This window comes from Zea mays, chromosome 4 (assembly GCF_902167145.1).
Source record: "Zea mays cultivar B73 chromosome 4, Zm-B73-REFERENCE-NAM-5.0, whole genome shotgun sequence".
Lineage (NCBI taxonomy): Eukaryota > Viridiplantae > Streptophyta > Magnoliopsida > Poales > Poaceae > Zea > Zea mays.
This window is the reverse complement of record NC_050099.1, coordinates 57028443-57053811: the sequence shown is the minus strand read 5'-3', so window position 1 is coordinate 57053811 and position 25369 is coordinate 57028443. Positions and strand designations below refer to the sequence as shown.

The following is a 25369-nucleotide window of genomic DNA, read 5'->3' as shown; positions in this document are numbered from 1 at the left end:
GTCTTTATCTAATAGAGATACTGAATTTCGAATATTTTAATTCAATTCAAATAATCAAACGTGATCAGACATCCAAACTAGCATTTATGAAATGAGCAAATCGATCTGAGAAGAAAACATACCGCACCAACATCATCAGGAGTCTCAACATGTTCCTTGACAAGATCATATATCTTCATCTTGTATCTACACATACAATGACACAAACCAGTTCATGTCAGGGTTTACATGTGAATGCAGAGTCTAGAAATGTATGCGCACAGCTAATCAAAAAGGAAAACATAATTAGCTTCATAGAATTATCTCCATAGTAGGACTCAATTTAGTTGTTACCTCAACTCCTTTTCTTCTGCCTCTGTTAGTTTCAGATCCTGAAAAATGTACTGGTGGTCCAGAATTTCATCACTGCATATATCAAAAAATCAATGATAGTTCCTGCACACAATCAAACATCTAGACACCAAAATCAGTATTCTTATACTGACCGAATTTCCTCAATTTTTTTGTCTCGTCGCTTTTGCAGGTACGCTTGCCTTGAGAATTTTCTGCAATTTTTTTTAAAAAAAAGAAAGACATTACAGAGTAATCTGAAAGGTCTTTTTGATTTCTAACTTGAATCTTCTTTGAACCTAAAACATGCAGCAGTGGCAAAGGAGATAAAGTAAATGTCTAGATTAAAGAAAATAATTATAAGACATGCAACAGTAGCAAAGGCACTACCAATCACCGATTCATGTTACCTCAAGAATACTATATAACAAAAGCAGCATAGTAATTATTTGTTAGTGGGCCCAAACGACAATTCAGTTTCCAAGAGAAAGAATGGATCCATGTTTCATCTATAGCAAAGACAACAGTAGCAAAGGCAATACCAATCACCAATTCATGTTACCTCAAGAATACTATAAAACATGCAATTGTTGTACCTGTTTCTTTCAGCATACCAAACTTCTACTGAAACGTCACAATATCAAATATGTTTCAGGTTAATACCTGGTTCTAGTCACAAATCATAAGCAGCAGAGGTAAATAATCACTATTGTGATTTCTCCATTCTAGTATAGAATCTAAGCATTCGGTTGGATGCATGGAATGTATAATTATCCCCCATAAGGTTCATTATATATATTAAGTTGATGCATCAACCAGTTCAACCTAAAAACTTAAGCTGATAGGAAGAAGTGGGGCAATTCATTTATATTCCAACACTCCCCCTCACGTCGAGGCTCTCTCAGACCTCACACGTGGAATAAGAACGAGCAACAATTATTTTGTTTAATAGAGCTAACCAAGATTTGAACTCGAAACATCTGGCTTTGATACCATATTAAGTTACATGCAATCAGTTCAACCCAAAAGCTTAAGCCGATATGAAGATATGGCCAATTCACTTCTATTCCAACAATATCAGTTGACGCAAAAATGTTCCTACACCCAAAGGGCTAGTAGCAAGCATAGATCGCATGAGGACTGCTCAAGGATCGAGCTGCAATGAAGGAGGCAGATCTTCTGCGAAGAACCTAGAAATGCCTACCCGGAAGGAGCATGTCACAGAGGCACACCAAGGGTTGTTCTAGGGCCATCAAGGCTACCTAGAACGCTCACAACAACCACCGAGATTCTTCTAGAACAGCATATGGGAGTGGAAGATATTTGGGCAAAGAGGAAAACGTAAAATTCATATAAGAAAAAGGATTAAAAAATAGATTGATTTAATAGACTGGATGTCTAGCCATGACCGTTTATATTTTATAGGATGGGAATCTCACGAGGAGTCGAGATTCCTCAGGCTGTGGCCAGCAGATCGTGCATATGGCCATGCAAAACATTGTTTTGCACTGTTTTGCACTATAGAATGTACTATTTACAGAGAGGAGTTTGAAATAAGAGATAAAAAACTCGACCTGCGGGGGTAAAATCGCCCCATGACATTATATTAAGAAGAATATCTTCTCATACAGGTCGAGAAAACTCCCGAACCCCTGCCTCACCCATACACAGCGGCACCGAAGCTGGGCCTCAGACCTGTGCTTCGACGTGGGACAGACAAGGGGATTTTTTTAACCACGGCTTAAAATTTGTTCCCACGGGGAGTCGAACTCAGGACCCAAGAAGTGCTACTCAAACCACCTAACCAACTCAGCTAGATATGTGATGAGTAAGGCTGCTAGAGATTGCCTTACAATGGTACAAAAACAAACCTCAAATAGATCTGGGCTGATTTCAAAACTGGCTTATCCTGTTTTGGAAACCAGTTTCCACAGGTTTGATCTACCCTGGAACGTAAATTCCTCATCCAGACTCCAAATCTGGACTTCTATATATGCATTTCGATCGTCTCAATGAGAGAAACACAATGATGAAATCCAATTTGGGAAACCAGTTTTCCCAGAATCAGCCCTGGTATACCCCTTTCGACCAAGTTTGGTTGTACCATTGTACAATATCAATAGGATGCAAGTAGCTGACTTTCCTGAACCAACAAGTAGGGACTAATCCTAGCTGGGTGAGAAGTATGGCTGTACACACCTACAACCTAGGCTTCAATCCTCTTCAACTCTAATCAGTGCCTATTGCTTCTAAGATGTAATTAGACCTAGTTCCTCCTAGGTTGGTCAAGTTTTTTCGACATGAAACAAGTTCTCTCAAAGTTAAAACCAAAATAAAAATAGAAAATTTGAACAATTGCACTCACAATTCAACACTTCTGCCAAATTACTTCCAGTCATAATTTAATACAATTTCTCTTGAACTCTTATTGCACTGTTTGTTCTTTTTTCCTAACTTCAAAGTTCCATTGTTATGTAGCGATTATTTTCAGTAACAAGCTTTTTCAATACTTCAATGAATCAAGTAAATCATGCTAATTAATTATCAAATCAATTGGTAAGCAACAAAAGAATGTTATGACAATAACTCAGCAGCTGAAAACTAATTGGAGTTACAAGGTGGAAACCTCAGATCAGATGTGTCATTGTTGTCCATTGCTTGAGATTTCCTAGTAAGTTCCTCTGTCAATGACCTTGTATCAATAACATTTTGCGAAGATAATAATTAAACTGATGTGTGAACTATATAGGTTCAAGCAGGCATACCTTGTTCTTCCTTAGATAATTGTCGCTCCATCAACTAAAGAAGAGAGACCAAGAACAATGTATCAGTTTTAAACTTAACACAAAACAATATGTTTAGAAAGAAATAAAATCATGACATTCAGAAGAATGTGTTGTGCAAAATTTATCTAGTAGGCAAATGTTGTACGAATCATGACAAACAATCAAGAGTCAACCTTCCCATAAAGCATCTTTAAAAAAAAGAACATCACAAAAGTTATCCAGATATATTGACTTGACAAACAGAAACAGGTGAACTGTGTTAGAGTGAACGCACTAACCAGTTCAACCCAAAAGCTTAAGCTGATGGAAGAAAGTAGTCAATCCACTTATATACTTCAACGCCCCCACTCACGTGCAACCAAAGAGAAAGGCACAAATGCAGTCAAAGAGAAAGGCGCAAACGTGAAAATAAATGGGTGGAGACACAAATAAAGTCTCTGCCAGGATTCAAACTCGCGGCCCCTAGCTTTGATACCATGTTAGAGTGGACGCACTAACCAGTTCAACCCAAAAGCTTAAGTTGATGGGAGAAGGTAATCAATCCACTTATACACTTCAACAAACTAAACATTTATCCATTTTATTGCCAAGCTCTCATGGCCTATACTTTCTACTAGAATTGTCAGGCACACCAAACTTTCCCTGCACATTTAGTGGACTAGATGGAGGTCAAATTATGAAATAACTTGATTAATTTTTTTAGCAGCTACATCAAGTACTCACAAAATTAAACTACAAATGGTGAGAGGAAAATGTACAAGGTTAAGAATAACAGAGGCAACAATTGGTATCAGAGGCAAACTAACCTGCAGCCTAAACATCTCTTGGCCTAAACATATCTTGCCCATCTCCTTCCTGCGCCTCTCCACATACTCAGTCGGCAGCAAGAGCTCCAACTGTTTCATACTCTCCTGCTCGGACGAGCAGCCTTTCGTCTGAGACAGTCTCTTCCACACGCAGCGACCCCTCACTAGCACACAATGTCCCTACTCTCGGTCACTTCAAGTGCGCGGCACCAGCAGGAGGCTGAGGTCGCCGCAGCACAAGAACACGAGCGAGCAGCAGCGACGGCTGTAGCGACAGCGGCGAGGGCAGCACGGCTGGCGGCGGCAGAACTGGCAGCGAGAGCGGAAGTAGAAGCAGCGAAGGCGGCGGATGCTATATGTGCGGCGGCGGCAGAGCTCGAGGCTCTGCGCGGCAGTAGCGCCAGCAGCTCTGTTTCCGGCGACAGCAACACCAACGACAAGCTCAGGCTGGCAAGGAGGCAGCGCAAGAACAGACGGTACAATGGACAGCAACGGCCAGATCGGCGCAGACGGTGCTCCGAGCGAGGACTTACGAGGCGGCAGCCTAGACGGGCATGGACACAGTGGCGGTGCTCCTGGCGACGGCGTCCGGGTCAACGAAGAATGCGGCCTCTACAGGCGGCGCGACTCTCCCTCCCCGGATCAATACCATGGTCACCGCAGGGTCCAGGCGGTTGTCAGGGACATTGGTCCCGACGGTGGGTGGCCTACCCTCACCAAGACCAACTACGTCGAGTGGGCCGCGGTGATGAGGGTACGGCTCTAGGTTCGCCACGTTGGAAGCAGTTAGGTATGACAACGTCAACTACTATGAGGATCGACAGGTGTTGGATGCCCTCATTGTTGCAGCCCCACCCGAGATGCAGTTTTCGCTTTCCAGAAGCGAACTGCCAAGGAGGCCTGGGACGCCATCACTGCGACCCGCATCGGCAGCGACCGTGCCGACAAGACCACACTACAGACACTTCGCAAGGAGTGGGAGAACCTGGCCTTCAAGCCAGGTGAGGATGTTGATGACTTTGCTCTCCGCCTCAGCACTCTGTTGCAGAAAATGATGCAATTCGGTGACGAGACCTATTATGAGGAGAGAGCTATCGAGAAGCTCTTCCGTTGCATCCACGAGAAGTATAAGCAGATCGCTTGCTCGATCGAGTCTCTGCTAGACCTCTCCAAGATGACAATGGAAGAAGCGATAGGTTGTCTCAAGGTCGTCGACGGCGACGAACCACAGGCTCTCTAGGTCTATCACCATCGGCGGGAAGCTACATCTCACTTGGGAGCAGTGAGAGGCCTGCTAGGGTGACAAGAAGAAAGGGGAGTCCTCTTCCTCGACACATGGCCGCAAACGCGGCAAGACGCGCAAGGCACACGGAGGCGCCCAGGCTAGGGCGCGACGACATGCTGAGGGTGGTGCTCATGGGGGCGCCCAAGGCGGCTCCGTCGGCAACAAGAAGCCAGCATGAGACGACGATTGTCACAACTGTGGCAAGCTTGGCCACTGGGTCAGGGACTATCTGAAAGGGAAATGTGCCCTTGGGCCATTTCTAAGTATTTTGGTGATTTAGTGTCCAACACAAGTACTTAAATGATAAACTATGCCGAATGGTGGATAAGGTGCAAATCAATACAAAGGTATGATTCTAAACTTAGTACATTGGTTTTTGTGTACTAACATGTTTGACTAAGTGCTAGAATCAGAGAAAATACAATTGGAAAAGCTTGGCTCGAAGCAGCCAAGAGTCTGCTCTGTCTGGGTGCGCCGGACTGTCCGGTGGTGCACCGGACAGTGTCCGGTGCGCCAGGCTGGCGTCTGTCAACTGGCTGCTCTCGGGTTTCGTCGGCGGCGTACGGCTATAAAAAAACGGACTGTCCGGTGGTGCACCGGACTGTCCGGTGAGCCAACAGTCGGTCGGGCCAACGGTCGGCCGCGTAATCCGCGTGCGACGCGTGGCAAAGCCAACGATCAGAAGGGGGCACCGGACTGTCCGGTGTCCACCGGACAGTGTCCGGTGCGCCAACGGCTCTGAATTTCCAACAGTCGGCTTTGCCAAAGAAGGAAAGAAATCCGCACCGGACAGTGTCCGGTGCGCCAGGCGACAGAAGGCAAAAATTGCCTTCCTGGAATGCTCTCAACGGCTCCTAGCTGCTTTGGGGCTATAAAAGGGACCCCTAGGCGCATGGAGGAGCACACCAAGCATTCTCTAAGCATTCCTAAGCACCAAGACTTCAATTCCGCGCATTCGATTCTTTGTGATAGCAACTAGAGCTCCATTTGAGTAGAGAACTCTTTGAGTTGTGTTGAGAGCTCGTGTTGTGACTTGTGTGCGTGTTGTTGCTCTGATTTTGTGTCTTGTGTGCGTTGCTCATCCCTCCCTTACTCTGTGCTTCTTTGTGAACATCTTTGTAAAGGCGAGAGGCTCCAAGTTGTGGAGATTCCTCGCAAGCGGGATATAGTAAAGTGAAAGCAAAACACCGTGGTTTTCAAGTGGGTCTTTGGACCACTTGAAAGGGGTTGAGTGCAACCCTCGTCCGTTGGAACGCCACAACGTGGAGTAGGCAAGTGTCGGACTTGGCCGAACCACGGGATAAACCACTGTGCCATCTCTGTGTTGATATTCTTGTGGTTATCGTGTTGTGCAAGAACTCTTCTCTAGCCACTTGGCTTTATTGTGCTGACTCTTAATCAAGTGTTGTGGATTAAGTTTCAAGTTTTTACAGGATCACCTATTCACCCCCCCCTCTAGGTGCTCTCAATTGGTATCGGAGCAGTTCTCTTCAAGAAAGGGACTAATCGCCCGAAGAGATGGATCCTAAGGGCAAGGGGATGGTGGTCAATGATAAGGAGAAGGAGTCCTTCGTCAATGATCCAAAGGATGACAAGCCTACTGACTCAGGCTCGGGCCACAAAAGAAAAGACGGGAGGAAGAAGAAAACAAGGCGCATCAAGGAGATAGTCTACTACGACAGCGACGAATCCTCCTCTTCTCAAAAGGACGACGACATCGACTACGAGAAAAAGAAAACGGTTAATTCAAACTTTTCTTTTGATTATTCTCGTATTCCGCAAAGTTCCAATGCTCATTTGCTTTCCATTCCCCTCGGTAAACCCCCCCCCCACTTTGATGGAGAGGACTACGGATTTTGGAGTCACAAAATGTGTAGCCACTTGTTCTCTCTCCATCCAAGTATATGGAAGATAGTGGAAAATGGAATGCACTTTGATAGTACAGATAGTCCCATGTTCATTAATGAGCAAATTCACAAAAATGCACAAGCTACTACTGTTCTTCTAGCTTCATTGTGCAGGGATGAATACCATAAGGTGAGCGGCTTGGATAACGCCAAGCAGATTTGGGACACCCTCAAAATCTCACATGAGGGGAACGACGTCACCATGCTCACCAAGATGGAGTTGGTGGAAGGCGAACTTGGTAGATTCGCAATGATCAGGGGCGAGGAGCCAACCCAAACGTACAACCGGCTCAAGACCCTCGTCAACAAAATAAGGAGCTATGGAAGCACGCGATGGACGGACCACGACGTCGTCCGCCTAATGCTAAGGTCTTTTACTGTCCTTGATCCACATCTTGTGAACAATATTCGTGAGAATACTAGGTACACCAAGATGACGCCCGAGGAAATACTTGGAAAGTTTGTAAGCGGGCGAATGATGATCAAGGAGGCAAGATACGTTGACGATGCGTTGAACGGCCCAATCCACGAGCCTCAAACCGTTGCTCTCAAAGCAACGAGGAGCAAGGAAGTGCTACCCAGCAAGGTGGCACAAGTTGAGGCGGCGGGACTCAATGAGGAAGAGATGGCCCTCATCATTAAGCGTTTCAAGATGGCGCTAAGGGGTCGCAAGGAGCATCCCAACAAGACCAAGACGAAGGGGAAGCGCTCATGCTTCAAATGTGGTAAGATTGGTCATTTTATCGCTAATTGTCCCGATAATGATAGTGACCAGGAACAAGGGAACAAGAGGGAAAAGAAGAAGGCTTACAAGAAGGCTAAGGGCGAGGCACACCTTGGAAAGGAGTGGGACTCGGATTGTTCGTCATCCGACTCCGACAACGAAGGACTCGCCGCCACCGCCTTCAACAAGTCGGCCCTCTTCCCCAACGAGCATCACACCTGCCTCATGGCAAGGGAAAAGAAGGTAAGCACTCATAATACTAGTACTTACGCTTCCTCAAGTGATGAAGAATCTAGCGATGATGAAATAGACTATTCATGTTTATTCAAGGGCCTAGATAGAACTAAGGTTGATAAGATTAATGAATTAATTGATGCCTTGAATGATAAAAATAGGTTATTAGAAAAGCAAGAGGATCTTTTGTATGAAGAACATGGTAAGTTTGTAGAGGCACAAAAATCCCTTGCTTTAGAAATTAAAAGGAATGAAATGCTTTCTTGTGAATTGTCCACATGTCATGACTCTATTTCTAGCTTAAAGAGCATAAATGATGATTTGAGTGCCAAGTTAGAAATAGCTAATAAATCAACATCTTGTGTAGAACAAGTTGTAGTTTGCAATAGGTGTAAAGATTTTAATGTTGATGCTTGTAGTGAACACCTAGTTTCAATTTCTAAATTGAATGATGAAGTGGCTAGTCTTAATGCCCAACTTAAGACTAGCAAGAGTGAATTTGACAAACTAAAATTTGCAAGAGATGCCTATACGATTGGTAGACACCCCTCAATTAAGGATGGTCTTGGCTTCAAGAGGGAAGTCAAGAACTTAACAAGTCATAAGGTTTCCATCTCTGCCAAGGAGAAAGGGAAGGCCCCTATGGCTAGTAGTGCTCAAAAGAACCATGCTTTCATGTATCATGATAGGAGACATTCTAGGAATAGTTATAAAAGTTATGATGCTTTTGATTCTCATACCATGATTGCTTCGAGTTCTTCTATTATGCATGATAGAAATTTGGCTAGGAAAAATGTTGTTCATCATATGCCTAGAAGAAATATTGTTCATGTTCCTAGGAAAGTAATGAATGAACCTTCTACAATTTATTATGCTTGCAATGCTTCCTTTGCTATTTGTAGAAAGGATAAGAAGGTAATTGCTAGGAAATTAGGGGCCAAATGTAAGGGAGACAAGACTTGCATTTTGGTCTCTAAGACTATTGTAACTAACCTTGTAGGACCCAACATGAGTTGGATACCTAAGACCCAAGCCTAAATTTGCCTTGCAGGTTTATGCATCCGGGGGCTCAAGCTGGATTATCGACAGCGGATGCACAAACCACATGACGGGGGAAAAGAGGATGTTCTCTTCCTACGTCAAGAACAAGGATCCCCAAGATTCAATCATATTCGGTGATGGGAACCAAGGCAAGGTGAAAGGGTTAGGAAAAATTGCTATTTCATCCGAACACTCTATTTCTAATGTGTTCTTAGTTGAGTCGCTTGGATATAACTTGTTGTCTGTGAGTCAACTTTGTAATATGGGATATAACTGTTTATTCACAAATGTAGATGTGTGTCTGTCTTTAGAAGAAGTGATGGTTATTATCTTTTAAGGGTGTACTAGACGGCAAACTTTATTTAGTTGATTTTGCAAAAGAGGAGGTCGGTCTAGATGCATGCTTAGTTGCTAAGACTAGCATGGGCTGGCTGTGGCATCACCGTTTAGCACATGTGGGGATGAAGAACCTTCACAAGCTTCTAAAGGGAGAACACGTGATAGATCTAACTAATGTAACTTTCGAAAAAGATAGACCTTGTGCAGCTTGTCAAGCAGGTAAACAGGTGGGAAGCTCTCATCATGCCAAAAATGTGATGACAACATCAAGACCTTTGGAGTTACTTCATATGGACCTCTTCGGACCCGTCGCCTACCTAAGCTTAGGAGGAAGTAAGTATGGTCTTGTTATAGTTGATGATTTTTCCCGCTTTACTTGGGTATTCTTTTTGCAGGATAAATCTGAAACCCAAGGGACCCTCAAGCGCTTCCTAAGGATAGCTCAAAATGAGTTTGAGCTCAAGGTGAAGAAAATAAGAAGCAACAACGGGTCCGAGTTCAAGAGCCTTCAAGTGGAGGAGTACCTTGAGGAGGAAGGAATCAAGCACGAGTTCTCCGCTCCCTACACACCACAACAAAATGGTGTGGTAGAGAGGAAGAACAGGACGCTCATTGACATGGCGAGGACAATGCTTGGAGAATTCAAGACGCCCGAGCGGTTTTGGTCGGAAGCCGTGAACACGGCTTGCCACGCCATAAACCGGGTGTACCTTCATCGCCTCCTCAAGAAGACTTCGTATGAGCTACTAACCGGTAACAAACCCAATGTGTCTTACTTTCGTGTATTTGGGAGCAAATGTTATATTCTTGTGAAGAAAGGTAGAAATTCTAAGTTTGCTCCCAAAGCTGTAGAAGGGTTTTTGTTAGGTTATGACTCAAATACAAAGGCGTATAGGGTCTTCAACAAATCATCGGGTTTTGTTGAAGTCTCTAGCGACGTTGTATTTGATGAGACTAATGGCTCTCAAAGAGAGCAAGTTGTTGATCTTGATGATGTAGATGAAGAAGACGTTCCATCGACCGCAATACGTACCATGGCGATTGGAGATGTGCGGCCACAGGAACAAAAGGAGCAAGATCAACCTTCTTCCTCAACAATGGTGCATCCCCCAACTCAAGACGATGAACAGGTTCATCAAGAGGAGGCATGTGATCAAGGGGGAGCACAGGATGTCCAAGTGGAAGAGGAAGAAGCACCCCAGGCCCCTCCAACTCAAGTTCGAGCGATGATTCAAAGGAATCATCCCGTCGACCAAATTCTGGGTGACATTAGCAAGGGAGTAACTACTCGTTCTAGATTAGTTAATTTTTGTGAGCATTACTCCTTTGTCTCTTCTATTGAGCCTTTCAGGGTAGAAGAGGCCTTGCTAGATCCGGACTGGGTGTTGGCCATGCAGGAAGAGCTCAACAACTTCAAGAGAAATGAAGTTTGGACACTGGTGCCTCGTCCCAAGCAAAATATTGTGGGAACCAAGTGGGTGTTCCGCAACAAACAAGACGAGCACGGGGTGGTGACAAGGAACAAGGCACGGCTTGTGGCAAAAGGTTATGCCCAAGTCGCAGGTTTGGACTTTGATGAGACATTTGCTCCTGTGGCTAGGCTAGAGTCCATTCGTATTTTGCTAGCATATGCCGCTCACCATTCCTTCAGGTTGTTCCAAATGGATGTGAAGAGCGCTTTCCTCAACGGGCCAATCAAGGAGGAGGTGTACGTGGAGCAACCCCCTGGCTTTGAGAATGAACGGTACTCCGACCACGTGTGTAAGCTCTCTAAGGCGCTCTATGGACTTAAGCAAGCCCTAAGAGCATGGTATGAATGTCTTAGAGACTTTTTAATTGCTAATGCTTTCAAGGTTGGGAAAGTCGATCCAACTCTTTTTACTAAGACTTGTGATGGTGACTTATTTGTGTGCCAAATTTATGTTGATGACATAATATTTGGTTCTACTAACCAAAAGTCTTGTGAAGAGTTTAGCAGGGTGATGACTCAAAAGTTTGAGATGTCGATGATGGGCGAGTTAAGCTATTTCCTTGGGTTCCAAGTAAAGCAACTTAAGGATAGGACCTTCATCTCCCAAATGAAGTACACGCAAGACTTAATCAAGCGGTTTGGGATGAAGGACGCCAAGCCCGCAAAGACTCCAATGGGAACCGACGGACACACCGACCTCAACAAAGGAGGTAAGTCCGTTGATCAAAAGGCATACCGGTCTATGATAGGATCCTTACTTTATTTATGTGCTAGTAGACCGGATATTATGCTTAGCGTATGCATGTGTGCTAGATTTCAATCCGATCCAAGGGAGTGTCACTTAGTGGCAGCGAAGCGAATTCTTAGATATTTAGTCGCTACGCCTTGCTTTGGGATCTGGTATCCAAAGGGGTCTACCTTTGAATTGATTGGATATTCAGACTCCGATTATGCTGGATGTAAGGTCGATAGGAAAAGTACATCGGGGACGTGCCAATTCTTAGGAAGGTCCCTGGTGTCATGGAGCTCTAAGAAACAAACTTCTGTTGCCCTATCCACCGCTGAGGCCGAGTATGTTGCCGCAGGACAGTGTTGCGCGCAACTGCTTTGGATGAGGCAAACCCTCAGGGACTTTGGCTACAATCTGAGCAAAGTCCCACTCCTATGTGATAATGAGAGTGCTATCCGCATGGCGGATAATCCTGTTGAACACAGCCGCACAAAGCACATAGACATCCGACATCACTTTTTGAGAGACCACCAGCAAAAGGGAGATATCGAAGTGTTTTATGTGAGCACCGAGAACCAGCTAGCCGATATCTTTACCAAGCCTCTAGATGAGTCGACCTTTTGCAGGCTGCGTAGTGAGCTAAATGTCTTAGATTCGCGGAACCTAGATTGATTTATAGCATACATGTGTCTTTTATGCCTTGATCATGTTCCTTAAGCATTTTGTTGTTTTATGGTGTTCAAGTTGTACAAACACTCCCCAGACCTCAAAAGTCCATGTGTGAGTGATGCACATATTTAGGGGGAGATGTGCTACAACTTGACCCTTTGAGACTAACCGTGTGCTTGAGTTTGCTTAATTTAGTCTCAAAGGTGGATTGAAAGGGAAAAGGTGGACTTGGACCATGCAAGACTTCCACTGCACTCCGATGAGAGGGTAACTTACTCCAAGTTCATCTCAATATCCTTATTGCCTTTGTACTCATATTTGAAGATTTTGGTGAGGCAATGGGGTTTTGAGGGCCAAGGTTGATCCCGTTTTGGTGCTTGATGCCAAAGGAGGAGAAAATAAGGCCAAAGCAATAAATGGATCAGCTACCACTTGAGAATTTTGAAAATAGTAGAGTTAGGATTTTTGATTTGTCATAATTCTAAATGTCTCTTTTTGTCAAAAGTTGATCGCTTGTGGAGAGAATATTTGATTATGGGAAATAGGGGGAGTTTTTGAATCAGTGGTCAGTTTCTCTTGGAATATCTTTCTCTAGGCCTCAACAAGTGAATTTGACTTAGAGATAGGAAATTGAGTTTGATTTTCAAAAACAAACCAAGTGGTGGCAAATAATGATCCAAATATGCCAAATTTGATTCAAAACAAATTTGTGTTCTCATTTGAATTGATGTTGCACTTCTTTTAGTTGCTTTATGTTGTGTTGGCATAAATCACCAAAAAGGGGGAGATTGAAAGAGAAATGTGCCCTTGGGCCATTTCTAAGTATTTTGGTGATTTAGTGTCCAACACAAGTACTTAAATGATAAACTATGCCAAATGGTGGATAAGGTGCAAATCAATACAAAGGTATGATTCTAGACTTAGTACATTGGTTTTTCTGTACTAACATGTTTGACTAAGTGCTAGAATCAGAGAAAATACAATTGGAAAAGCTTGGCTCGAAGCAGCCAAGAGTCTGCTCTGTCTGGGTGCACCGGACTGTCCGGTGGTGCACCGGACAGTGTCCGGTGCGCCAGGCTGGCGTCTGTCAACTGGCTGCTCTCGGGTTTCGTCGGCGGCGTACGGCTATAAATCACCGGACTGTCCGGTGAGCCAACAGTCGGTCGGGCCAACGGTCGGCCGCGTAATCCGCGCGCGACGCGTGGCAAAGCCAACGGTCAGAAGGGGGCACCGGACTGTCCAGTGTGCACCGGACAGTGTCCGGTGCGCCAACGGCTCTAAATTTCCAACGGTCGGCTTCGCCAAAGAAGGAAAGAAATCCGCACTGGACAGTGTCCGGTGGTGCACCGGACTGTCCGGTGCGCCAGGCGACAGAAGGCAAAAATTGCCTTCCTGGAATGCTCTCAACGGCTCCTAGCTGCCTTGGGGCTATAAAAGGGACCCCTAGGCGCATGGAGGAGCACACCAAGCATTCTCTAAGCATTCCTAAGCACCAAGACTTCAATTTCGCGCATTCGATTCTTTGTGATAGCAACTAGAGCTCCATTTGAGTAGAGAACTCTTTGAGTTGTGTTGAGAGCTCGTGTTGTGACTTGTGTGCGTGTTGTTGCTCTGATTTTGTGTCTTGTGTGCGTTGCTCATCCCTCCCTTACTCTGTGCTTCTTTGTGAACATCTTTGTAAGGGCGAGAGGCTCCAAGTTGTGGAGATTCCTCGCAAGCGGGATATAGTAAAGTGAAAGCAAAACACCGTGGTATTCAAGTGGGTCTTTGGACCACTTGAAAGGGGTTGAGTGCAACCCTCGTCCGTTGGGACGCCACAACGTGGAGTAGGCAAGTGTCGGACTTGGCCGAACCACGGGATAAACCACTGTGCCATCTTTGTGTTGATATTCTTGTGGTTATCGTGTTGTGCAAGAACTCTTCTCTAGCCACTTGGCTTTATTGTGCTGACTCTTAATCAAGTGTTGTGGATTAAGTTTCAAGTTTTTACAGGATCACCTATTCACCCCCCCCCCCTCTAGGTGCTCTCACTATCGACAGCCATAACGTGGCCAGACCAACGTCGCACAAGCGAAGGCGGAGGAGGAGGCTCTGCTCCTAGCACACGCAAGCATCGAGCTATCTCTAGCGACACCGGCCGCAGCGGCACTCCTTCACCTTGATGAGTCAAAAGCACGCGTTTTCCTCGACGACGGCTCCAGCAAAGACATGATTGAAGGATGGTGCCTCAACACCAGCGCCACGCATCACAATGACCAACCGACGGGAGTTCTTCACAAAGCTTGGCTCTAGCGTCCGAGATCCGTCAAGTTTGGGGACGCCTCCGGTGTAGAAATCAAGGGTGTCGGCTTAGTCGTCTTCACCGTCGCGTCTGGTGAGCACAGGCTGCTCACCGGAGTCTACTACATCCCCGCATTGAGGACTCTATCAACAGCTTGGGACAGCTGGATGAGAACGATTCGCGCATGGAGGTCGAGCACGGAGTCATGAGGATCTAGGACTTCTCTCGTCGCCTTCTTGCCAAGGTACACAGAAGTCCAAATCGGCTTTACATCCTCAACGTGAAGGTGGTACAACCTTGTTGCCTTGCTGCTCGTCGGGACGACGGGGCATGGCAATGGCACGAGCGCTTCGGGCGCCTTAACTTCGAGGCCCTGAAGCGGCTCAGTGCCAAGGAGATGGTACGAGGCCTACCGTGTCTTGACCATGTGGAACAGTTCTACGATGTCTGTGTGTTGACAAAGCACAGGCGGCCCCCCTTTCCCCAGCAGTCGAGCTTCCGTGCCAAGGAGAAGCTCAAGCTCGTGCATGGGGACTTGTGTGGCCCAGTGACACCAGCCACACCAGGAGGACGAGTGGACGACGCTACTTCTTACTGCTCGTCAACGACCTCTCCCGCTACATGTGGGTGATGGCCCTTGGCAACAAGGGAGAAGCTGTGAACGCTATCAGGCGTGTGTAGATCGCTGCGGAGGCGGAGTGCGGCCACAAGCTGTGCATGCTACGCACCGACAACGACGGCGAATTCACGGCGGCTGAGTTCGCGTCGTACTGCGCGGATGAGGGCGTTCAGCGCCACTACTCCGCGTCGTACAGCCCGCAGCAGAACAACGTCGTCGAGCAGCGCAACCAGACGGCTGTGGGGATGGCTCGGGCTCTCCTCAAGCAGAGGGGAATGTCGACTGTCTTCTGGGGAGAGGCGGTGGTGACAGCGGTCTATATCCTCAATCGCTCACCCACCAAGGCACTCAACAGGATGACACTGTACGAGCCTTGGCATGGGAGCAAGCCAGCGGTCTCTCACCTACGGGTCTTCAGTTGCCTCGCGTTCACCAAGGAGCTTGGCCACATCGGCAAGCTCGACGACAGGAGCACCCCGGGGTGTTCATTTGCTACGTGGAGAGCTCGAAGGCCTACCGCATCATTGACCCAGGAACACAACTTGTGCGCACGGCGCGCGACGTAGTGTTCGATGAAGGGCGAGGATGGGCATGGGACAAGGCGGTGGACAACGGCACGACTCCGACGTACGACGACTTCACAATCGAGTACGCCCGCTTTAAGGGAGCTAGGGGAGTAGGCAACTCTTCTCCAAGTAGGTCTACCCCAGCCCCCAAGTCTCCACCGACTCCAGTGCCACGCTCTCCAGGTCCGGCTACAACGAGCTCTTCGCCAACACACACTCCAGCCACCACTCCGGCTACAGCGAGCTCTTCGCCACCACATACTCCAACACCGACGGTAACCCTTTCGGGAACGTCCTCTCTGACGTCAGCTCGTGTCGAGCACAACCGGGTGGAGCTCGTTACCCCGCTTTCCCACGACAAGGAGCACATCAACTCGTGCTACGACAGTGAGCCGCTGTGGTATCGTACGGTGGAGGGCCTTCTCATCGACCCGTCGGTGCCAGGCTTGGCATCTCGCATTCTAGCGGGAGAGTTGCATCTTGCGTGCGACGACATCGAGCCTCAGTCTTTCGCGGAGGCCGAGAAACACGCAGCTTGGCGTACCACGATGCAGTCGAAAATGGACGCGATTGAGGCGAACCGCACCTGGGAGCTCACTGATCTCCCTCATGGTCATCGCGCGATCACCCTTAAGTGGGTGTTCAAACTGAAGAGGGATGAAGTCGACGCCATCGTCAAGCACAAGGATCGCTTGGTGGCACGTGGTTTCTTGCAACAGCAGGGGATCGACTTCGACGATGCTTTCGCCCCCGTGGCACGGATGGAATCTGTGTGACTCCTTGCGCTGGCAGCCTAGGAGGGCTGGCGCGTTCATCACATGGACGTCAAGTCGGCGTTTCTTAACGACTTAAAGGAGGAGGTCTACGTACACCAGCCGCTAGGTTTTGCGATCCCTGGCAAGGAGGTCAAGGTGTTGCGCTTGCGCAAGGCCCTCTACGACTTACGACGGGCACCGAGGGCATGGAATGCCAAGCTGGATTCCACGCTCAAGAGGATGGGCTTCATGACAAGCACGCACAAGGCGGGCCATCTATCGACGGGGCAATGGAGAAAATGTCCTGTTGAAGGGTGTCTACGTCGATGACTTGGTGATCATCGGCGCCACGGATGCAGAGATGGCAGCGTTCAAGGAAGATATGAAAAGGCCACCTTCCAAATGAGTGACCTAGGGCATCTCTCATTCTACTTGGGATTGAGGTGCATCAGGGCGACTCCGGGATCACACTTCACCAGACTGCCTACGCCAGCGCATTATTGAGCTGGCTGGGGTCACCAATTGCAACTCAGCTCTCACTGAGATGGAGAGGCTGAAGCAGAGTCGCAATAGCACGACGGAAGTGGACGCTACATAGTAACGGTGTCTTGTGGGGAGCCTTCGCTACCTCGTCCACACACGATCGGACTTGGCATATCTGTCGGCTACGTTAGCCAGTTCTACAACGACCAACGACGGAGCACGAGCAGACTGTGAAGAACATCATTCGTTATGTTTCGAGGACTCTTGACCACGGTCTCTACTGTTAAGGCCCATTAGGCCCAGCCCTACTGGCTATATATATTACCTACAGTCCTTAGGGACCTATTATCAATTATCTATCCCAAGGTTAGTAACATGGTAACATAGCAGGTTACGAAACCCTAATTTTTTCAGCCGTCGTCGCGGCTGTTTCCCGCCCAGCCGCCGTCGCGGTCCTTCCCCGCCCAGCCGCCGCAGTCGCGGATCCGGCCGCCGTCGCGGATCCAGCTTTCCCTGCCTCTGCTCGATCCGGCTGCCCCCACCTCTTCTCCGTCGTGGATTGCCGCAGTCACAGATCCGCCCCTGCCTCAGCTCCGTCGCGGGTCCGCTCCTGCCTCTGCTCCGTCGCGCCTGTCCTGCGCGGATCCGGCCGCCGTCCCCTCAGCTCTTGCCCGCGCGGAGCCGCGAATCCGGCGGTCCGTCGCGCCTGTCCTGCGCGGATCCGGCCGCCGTTCCTAAGCTCCTGCCCGCGAGGAGCCGTGGATCCGGCGGCGCTCTCCTGTCGTCCCTGTGCGCAGCGTGCTCCCCTGTGCTCCTGCGCTGCGTTCCTGTTGTCCCTGGGTACGGCGCAGATCTGTCTACTCTGCCTCTCCAACAACAGGGAAGTTGTCTGCCTGCTGTCATCTGCACCATCGCGGTCACCTCGCCCAGATCTGTTTCGGCGACGTGGTCCTCTCCGATCAGTCTCAAGAATTCGCCTGCCTCTTGTGCTGATCTGCTTGGAGTCAGTCTACCTGCCAGAAATTTTGGTACTCTCTGACTGTTCTCTTGCTCTTCAATATGTCGACCAATGCTATTGTTGTCAATATTGTGCTCGATGGTCAGAATTATCCCGAATGGGCTTTCTGTGTTCAGACTGCATTACGAGGTCATGGTTTACTATTTCATTTGACTGAAGATTCACCAGTCCTAGCAGCCGATAGAAGCAATGTTGCTGCAACCAAGACTTGGCAGATCAATGATGGCAAGGTAATGGCTGCTATGGTCAATAGCACTAAACCAACTATGATTATGAGTCTGTCTAAATTCATCACTGCTAAGTCTATCTGGTCACATCTGAAGGACCGGTTTGTTCAGGACAGCGGTGCTCTTTTACATACTCTCATGCAACAGACTCATGTCATTGAGCAACATGATATGTCCATTGATGAATACTATTCAGCCTTTGATAATGCATTGACCTCCATGGTGCCTGCTTGTACTGCTATGCCTTGTCCAGCCCACAAGTTCATTGAGAAATTCTTTACCTACAGATTTGTTATGGGAGTTCGATCTGAATTTGATACCCTTCGTGCAAGGCTGCTTCACAGTTCGGATACTCTCACCATGGCTCAGGCATTGTCAGAATTGCTTGCTGAAGAGACTCGTCTGAAGTCTATGTCCTCTATTACTGGTCTGAGTTCTCACAGTGTGTTGGCTGCTGCTCAGAGATCTAGGAACACCTCCTTTCAGCCTTGTGAACACTGCAAAAAGACCACTCATCGGTCTGAGAACTGCTTTGCTAAGTTTCCAGAGAAGCTAGCTAATTTTCGTGTCTGTCGTGCTACTCGTGGTCGTGGTACAGGACCATCTCCTAGAGGCTCAGTTGCGATTGCTGCTACTTCCTCTGCTGGTGCTTTGTCATCATCCTGGGTTCTTGATTCTGGAGCTTCCTTTCATGTGACATCTGATCAATCACGGCTGGCGTCTACTACACCTGTCACCGAGGGTACTTCTGTTCAGACTGCTAATGGTACATTATGTCATGTCACCCACAAGGGTTCTCTTTCTGATCCAACTTTTAATGTCCCAAATATATTTTTTGTACCTCAGTTATCCATGGAAGGTTAGTAACATCTACTACCCGAGGTGCCCTGACGAGGCACACCTTGTCAGGTACAGTGACAGCGACCACGCCGGCGACATCGACACCAGCAAGAGCACGAGCGAGATCCTCTTCTTCCTCGGCAAGTGCCTCATTAGCTGCCAGTCGGTCAAGCAGCAGGTGGTGGCCATGTCTAGCTGCGAGGCCGAGTACATAGCGGCCTCCACCGCTTTGACTCAAGCGCTCTGGCTTACTCGACTGCTCAGTGATCTCCTCGGGAGAGACACTGGAGCGGTGGAACTCAGGGTGGAGAGCCAGTCCGCTCTAGCTTTGGCCAAGAACCCCATGTTCCATGAACGGAGCAAGCACATCCGAGTGAGGTACCACTTCATCCGAGACTGCTTGGCAGACGGGAGCATCAAGGCGTGCTACATCAACACCAAAGATCAGCTTGCAGACCTGCTCACCAACTCCCTTGGGAGGATCAAGTTTCTTAAGCTTTGCTCTAGGTCCGGGATGACCCAACTTCCTCACAAGACGACGCCCAAGACTTAGGGGGGGATGATGGAATAAGTCTTGGAGGCGTTGTGGAGGACTGCATGTGGAGTACTGCAGTTTTTGGACAGCGGCCTTGCTGCGTTATGGAGGATGCAGTTTGTGGAGCTTTTCACTGTGCATTAACATCTAGAGGACAGCATCTTTGTGCTGCAGCTTTTGACTGCACTTTACCATCTAGAGGACAGTATATGTGTGATGCAGTAGCATCTAGAGGGCAACACCTGTGTGTTGCAGTAGCATCTAGAGGACAGCACCTTTGTGATGCAGCTTTTAACTACACTTTAGCATCTAGAGGACAGCACCTTTGTGCTGCAGTGTTTAGTATAGTGTGTAGCATAGCAGCCTCTCAGGCTATAAAATGTAACCCCAACCCCTCTAAGGGGTATGGCATTTGAGTAGTGTGTGAGAAATAAACGAAAAAATGCCCCAACTCGTAGTGTCATCCTCTCGATGGGAGCAAGAGTCCCATTGCTTACACATTAAACCAAAAGACACATCCAAATCTACATTCTAGATATCATAAAAATTACAAATCAAGAGTCAGATCACTTGTTATCCAAATACTCTTTTTATGGGAAGAAAGCATTTCAACGTGATTTCAAAAACCAGAAGCAATGTATGGAATTGTCAACAAGATGCCTTTAAAAGAACTTGGTGTATGCTAGTACAGTTCAAAGTGATTTAGAATACGCGAAATTCATGACTGGAACCTGATTGTGTCCATAGAACATGTCATAAAATAGATAAATATAATAGGAACCAATGTCTAGATCCAGCTGTGTCCACACCAAACAGGCTTGGGCAATCCTACAGTCAGATGGTTTAGTCCAGGTAGTGTCCAAGAGCCAAAAATTGGTGTCTCAAGGCGATGCTTTTGGCTAATACTTGCGAACGCAAGAGTCTTTGGTCATGTCGGTAACATGGTCCCTTGAGGAACACCAACATTATCAAATCGTCTGATTAATCGTGATTAGTCGCCTTACTCGGTATCCTGTACTCGACTAGGGACTAAGACTCAATTAGGCCAATTAGTTTTCCGGGAGTTGGACTCATTAAGAACATGTACAATAATGTTGTGACTAGTGTTCAAACAAGTGATGGGGACACATATGACTTCACGATTAGAATATGACTACATCAAGGATCAACTTTAAGCCCTTACCTTTTTGCCTTGGTGATTGATAAGGTCACAAGAGACATACAAGGGGATATCCCTTGGTGTATGCTTTTTGTGGATGATATAGTGCTAGTTGATGAAAGTCGTGCAGGAATAAATAGGAAACTAGAGTTGTGGTGGGAGACTCTAGAATCCAAAGGTTTTAGACTAAGTAGAACTAAAATAGAATATATGTGATGTGATTTCGGCACTACACATGACGAAGGAGATGTTAGTTTGGATGGGATATCCCTTGCCCAACTGCTCCAGCCTTCAGATCTAGTTGTTGGCGGCTGCCCCTGCACCCCAGACCTCTAGCGTCGGCGGCTGCGCCACACAACACCAGCGGTTGCACCTATGGTTGCTCGCATAAGCCCCCTGCTGGCCTGCTACATTCACCGGCGCATGCGCCCCTGTGCCTGCTCGACTGCTCACCACCTGCAGTCCAGAAACTGGCGCCTAGATCATCGGGGGCTGTGTCAGAGCACCGTTGGCGACTGTGACAGACTACCGGCGCCTCGAGTTCCAGCATCATTGACGAGATGAGCTCGTCATCTCAAGGTTCCTCCTGCTCCCCCCCTCCTCTGTAGTTATGCCAGTGCTGAACTAGTGGATGGTTGCTAGCTTGCAGCTCTAATCCTAAGTCAGTGCTAATTAGTGACTTGATCCTATGTCTGTTATTTTGTTTATCCTAGTTGTTTGTTCTAAATTATATAATGTATATAGGTATATTCATATATATACCTATATAAGCATAACTACTAGTCTAAAAGGTCTAGGACGACCAGGGACCAACTAGGGGTCGACTAAACGCCCTGGTCGTCGCCTAATCACGACTAGTCGCTTAGTTAGTCCCAAGATTCGACCAGGCAACATGAAATCATTGCCACAAAAGCTAAAAGGCAAATTTGAGTAAAATGCAATAGCGGTCCTCAAACTTGGCATGTGTGTCACTTGGGTCTCAAACTTAGAAAACTAGGAAAATATGTTGTCTAACTTTGTCGTCCCGTGTAAAACCGTCCAAAACCGGGTTTGCTCCAACTAGATGTCAATGTGGTGTGCCACGTTGGAGCATACCAATGAATGTTCGAGGACCCAAGTGACACTGCATGTCAAGTTCGGGAACCCAAGTGACTCCAACATGACACGCCACGTCAACAACTGGTTTGAAGAAATCCGGTTTTTGACGGTTTTGCATGATTCGACAAAATCACAGGAATGCAATAGCGGTCCTCAAACTTGGCATGTGTGTCACTTGGGTCTCAAACTTAGAAAACTAGGAAAATATGTCGTCTAACTTTGTCGTCCCGTGTAAAACCGTCCAAAACCGGGTTTGCTCCAACTAGATGTCAATGTGGTGTGCCACGTTGGAGCATACCAATGAATGTTCGAGGACCCAAGTGACACAGCATGTCAAGTTCGGGGACCCAAGTGACTCCAACATGACACGTCACGTCAACAACTGGTTTGAAGAAATCCGGTTTTTGACGGTTTTGCATGATCCGACAAAATCACAGGACCTGTTTTCCTGGTTTTGAATTCGGGGAACCAAGTGACACTGTGTGCCAAGTTCGAGGACCACTACTGCATTTTACTCGGCAGATTTTTTAGAACGGTAATTAGGCCTACTATATTGTATGATGCAAAATGTTGGCCTACAAAAAGACATGTTCAGCACATGAGTGTTGCGGAAATGTGTATGTTGCGTTGGATTGTAGTCATACAAGGATCGAGTCTACGTGATAGGTAGGAGTAGCACCAATTGAAAAAAAAAAAGCTTGTCCAACATCAATTGAGATGGTTTGGACATGTTCAACGGACCTCCAGAGGCGCTAGTGCATAGTGAGATCCTAAGACGTGATAGCAATGAGAAAAGAGGAAGAGGAAGAGGAAGAGGAAGAGAAAAAACAAAGTTGACATGGGAAGAAGCAGTAAAAAGAGACTTGAAAGGATAGGATACACCCAAAGATTTAGCCTTGAATAGAAGTGCACAGAAAATAACTATCCATGTGCATGAAAACCTTGATTGTGGTTTATATTGGGTTTTTAACTATCCATTGTACACAGGAAACACCTTCAAATGGCGCTCAGAACCAACAACCAAATTGTGACTAACCTCAAGTGATATATTGCTACCGCAACATGGTAGAATGAGTGGAAAAGCACAGCTTCGTTATATTCATTTAACTTTGTAAAGCTCACAAGAAGCAGAAATGTTTCCTGAACTTTGATATATTGCTTACTAAATGGTATTCCTACAATTGGAGCATCAAAAAATATCAACACTCAAAATGTTGATCAAAATACCTATTTGGGTAATCAAGATCCTTCATATTTTGATTTTATGTTCTTCTGTGTTTTCATTTGGAATTCAACTCTACAACTATAATCTATTTGTTCTCCAAATGAAATAGACGCAAGTCAAGAAGTATCAGCTAATTGGATAATTACCTTCCTTGTGTTAGCTGCATCTCTTTCTCTCATGTTTCTTTCTAGCTGAGCCTTTTCCTGCTGATCTCTAATCATTTCTTTCTCTTCCTACAAGGCATCAAATAAACCAGATTCAACAATAAATAATACTCCCTCCATATAGATACTTCGAGGTTTGTCCTAATTCGAACTATGTTAGATTTGACCAAATTTTTAGAACAAAATAGCAACATTTAAGCACTAAACTGGTATTATTTGATCAATTATGAAATATATGTTCGGAATGTACTGATTTGGTGTCATATATAAAAAGGACAGACCCAGTTATGGTGGCTCCCACATGAGTGGGGTCCAGGGCAAAAATAACCGAGACAAGCCTTACCCCCTGTATTTTGTAGAGAGGGTGCGTCGAACCCAGGACGGCTCAGTGGAAAGGCTTCTCGCCACTCTACCAGGTCTGTCCTTCAATTTGGTGTCATATATGTTAATTATTTTTGTACAAACTTGGTTAAAAGTTAACATATCGGGGTTTTTTACCCAAAACAAACCTAGAAGTACCTATTTAGAGTGGAGATAGTAGTAAAGTAGTTGACAAACCATAATTCCATACTTTAATATACAACAAATTATTAGTCCTAGAAGAAGACATACATCAGAACTGCCGATGCCACCTTCTTCATCCTCCTCTTCTGTTCGTCGACGGACATTCCTTCCAGAATCTGTTGCCACTACTTCCTAAACACAACATCTCAACTTGAATCATTGTATGTAAAAGAGAGGGGGGAGGAGGGAGGGGGCTGTTAGCACTTGGGTCATACATCACCATCACTGTCTTGATCTGCTTTCCTCCTGAAATGCTTCCGACTCTTAGATGATGGATTTGTTGAGGTCTTTTGACTTGCCAGTGTCTGGTTGTCAGTATTGTCATCCTCGTTGACCAACAGCTTGTAAGTACTCTGTTTCTGGACAAGCTTTGCCGCCTCCCTCTCCTGTTTCTGGTAATTCTGGAACAAACAAAAAGATGTACTTTATCCACGAACAAGGGACCCTCACAAAATGCAATGGGAAGAACAATGTAAGGAGAAAGTTGAAACGTACACTGATGCCGCTGGCCCTGCGGGGAACCTTGGCGTAGACATCCGACGCGAAGGTGCGGGTCTCCGCAGACGAGCTGAACCCAAACTCAACAAGCTTGCCCACGAGGTCACCGGGTGAAGAGCACTCCTTCGCTGGGAATGCACACACATGATCCATAGTAAACGAACAGAAGAGGAACAGAATCGAGCAACATGAAAAAGAAAGGAGCTCGACGAACGCCGCATACCAAGCCTGATGACGTACTGAACGACGACGCTCTTGGAGTAGCCCAAGAGGCTCATGAGCTTGTCGGAGACCCACTCCCTGAGCTGCCCATCGGTCGTCATGCCTTAGCCCCTCCGTCGCCTCCACGAATCGGACGAAAGGAGTGGGATGGGCGAGGGTAGGGAGAGTTGGGCTAGGGTTTGTCGGCTTTGGCAGCGCGAGGTGGAAGACACACAGCAGGCGGAGGTGATGGCAGCAGTGAGGCTGGAATTAGAACTAGAAGACGTGAGGCGTTGCCAGGAGATTTGGTGGCGACGGCGTCGGAGTGACGTGTCACGGCACTGGCGATGGGCGGCCGCCGGACGCGGGTCGCGCGGCGCGGTTGCGCGGGTGAACGGGCGGGGGGCCGGGCCACCGGGGGCGGGGGGCGGCGCTGTTGTGCTGCTGTGCTAGGGCTAGGGGCCTATGGCTAGGGCGACTGGGCGTCTGGACGAGAGCCGAGAGGACGAGTGGGCGTGCGCCGCGCTTGATGCAGGCGACGGCACGCTGGAAGAAGATGCACAGGCGCGCTGGCTCAGGCTGCTGGGCCACCGGGGCCGGATGCAGTTGGGCCCGTACCTGGCCAACTATTTTGTTTATATATATATAATATATATATATATATTATACAGTACTAGTTTATTCGTGCGTTGCGACGGCTCACAACAATACCACGTAAACTATTCATCAAAAAGATCTCAAGATTTTTTATTAATTGTCTCTGCTCTCCCCACAATATTTTTTTTGATTTGACTAACCGAATCGACATCGTGGT

General features: G+C 47.1%; 1 protein-coding gene across 2 annotated transcripts in view; it reads right to left on the bottom strand.

Moving 5' to 3' along the window:
- Window positions 1-25071, bottom strand: part of LOC100383864 (uncharacterized) — a 48155-nt gene extending 23084 nt beyond the window's left edge. Inside the window, exons 1-10 of one of the 2 annotated variants that reach the window (NM_001362216.1) lie at window positions 24578-25071; window positions 24352-24482; window positions 24072-24257; window positions 23905-23988; window positions 23275-23361; window positions 3096-3129; window positions 2957-3011; window positions 486-545; window positions 334-405; window positions 123-186 (exon numbers count right to left, since the gene is read on the bottom strand). In NM_001362216.1, the coding sequence (NP_001349145.1) occupies window positions 123-186; window positions 334-405; window positions 486-545; window positions 2957-3011; window positions 3096-3129; window positions 23275-23361; window positions 23905-23988; window positions 24072-24257; window positions 24352-24482; window positions 24578-24677 (873 nt within the window). In that variant the 5' untranslated portion in view covers window positions 24678-25071. Of the gene's footprint in view, window positions 1-122; window positions 187-333; window positions 406-485; window positions 546-2956; window positions 3012-3095; window positions 3130-23274; window positions 23362-23635; window positions 23702-23904; window positions 23989-24071; window positions 24258-24351; window positions 24483-24577 lie in introns of those variants that run through there. The other variant, XM_020551699.3, reaches the window with a different exon arrangement.
- Window positions 25072-25369: the final 298 nt, after the last annotated feature.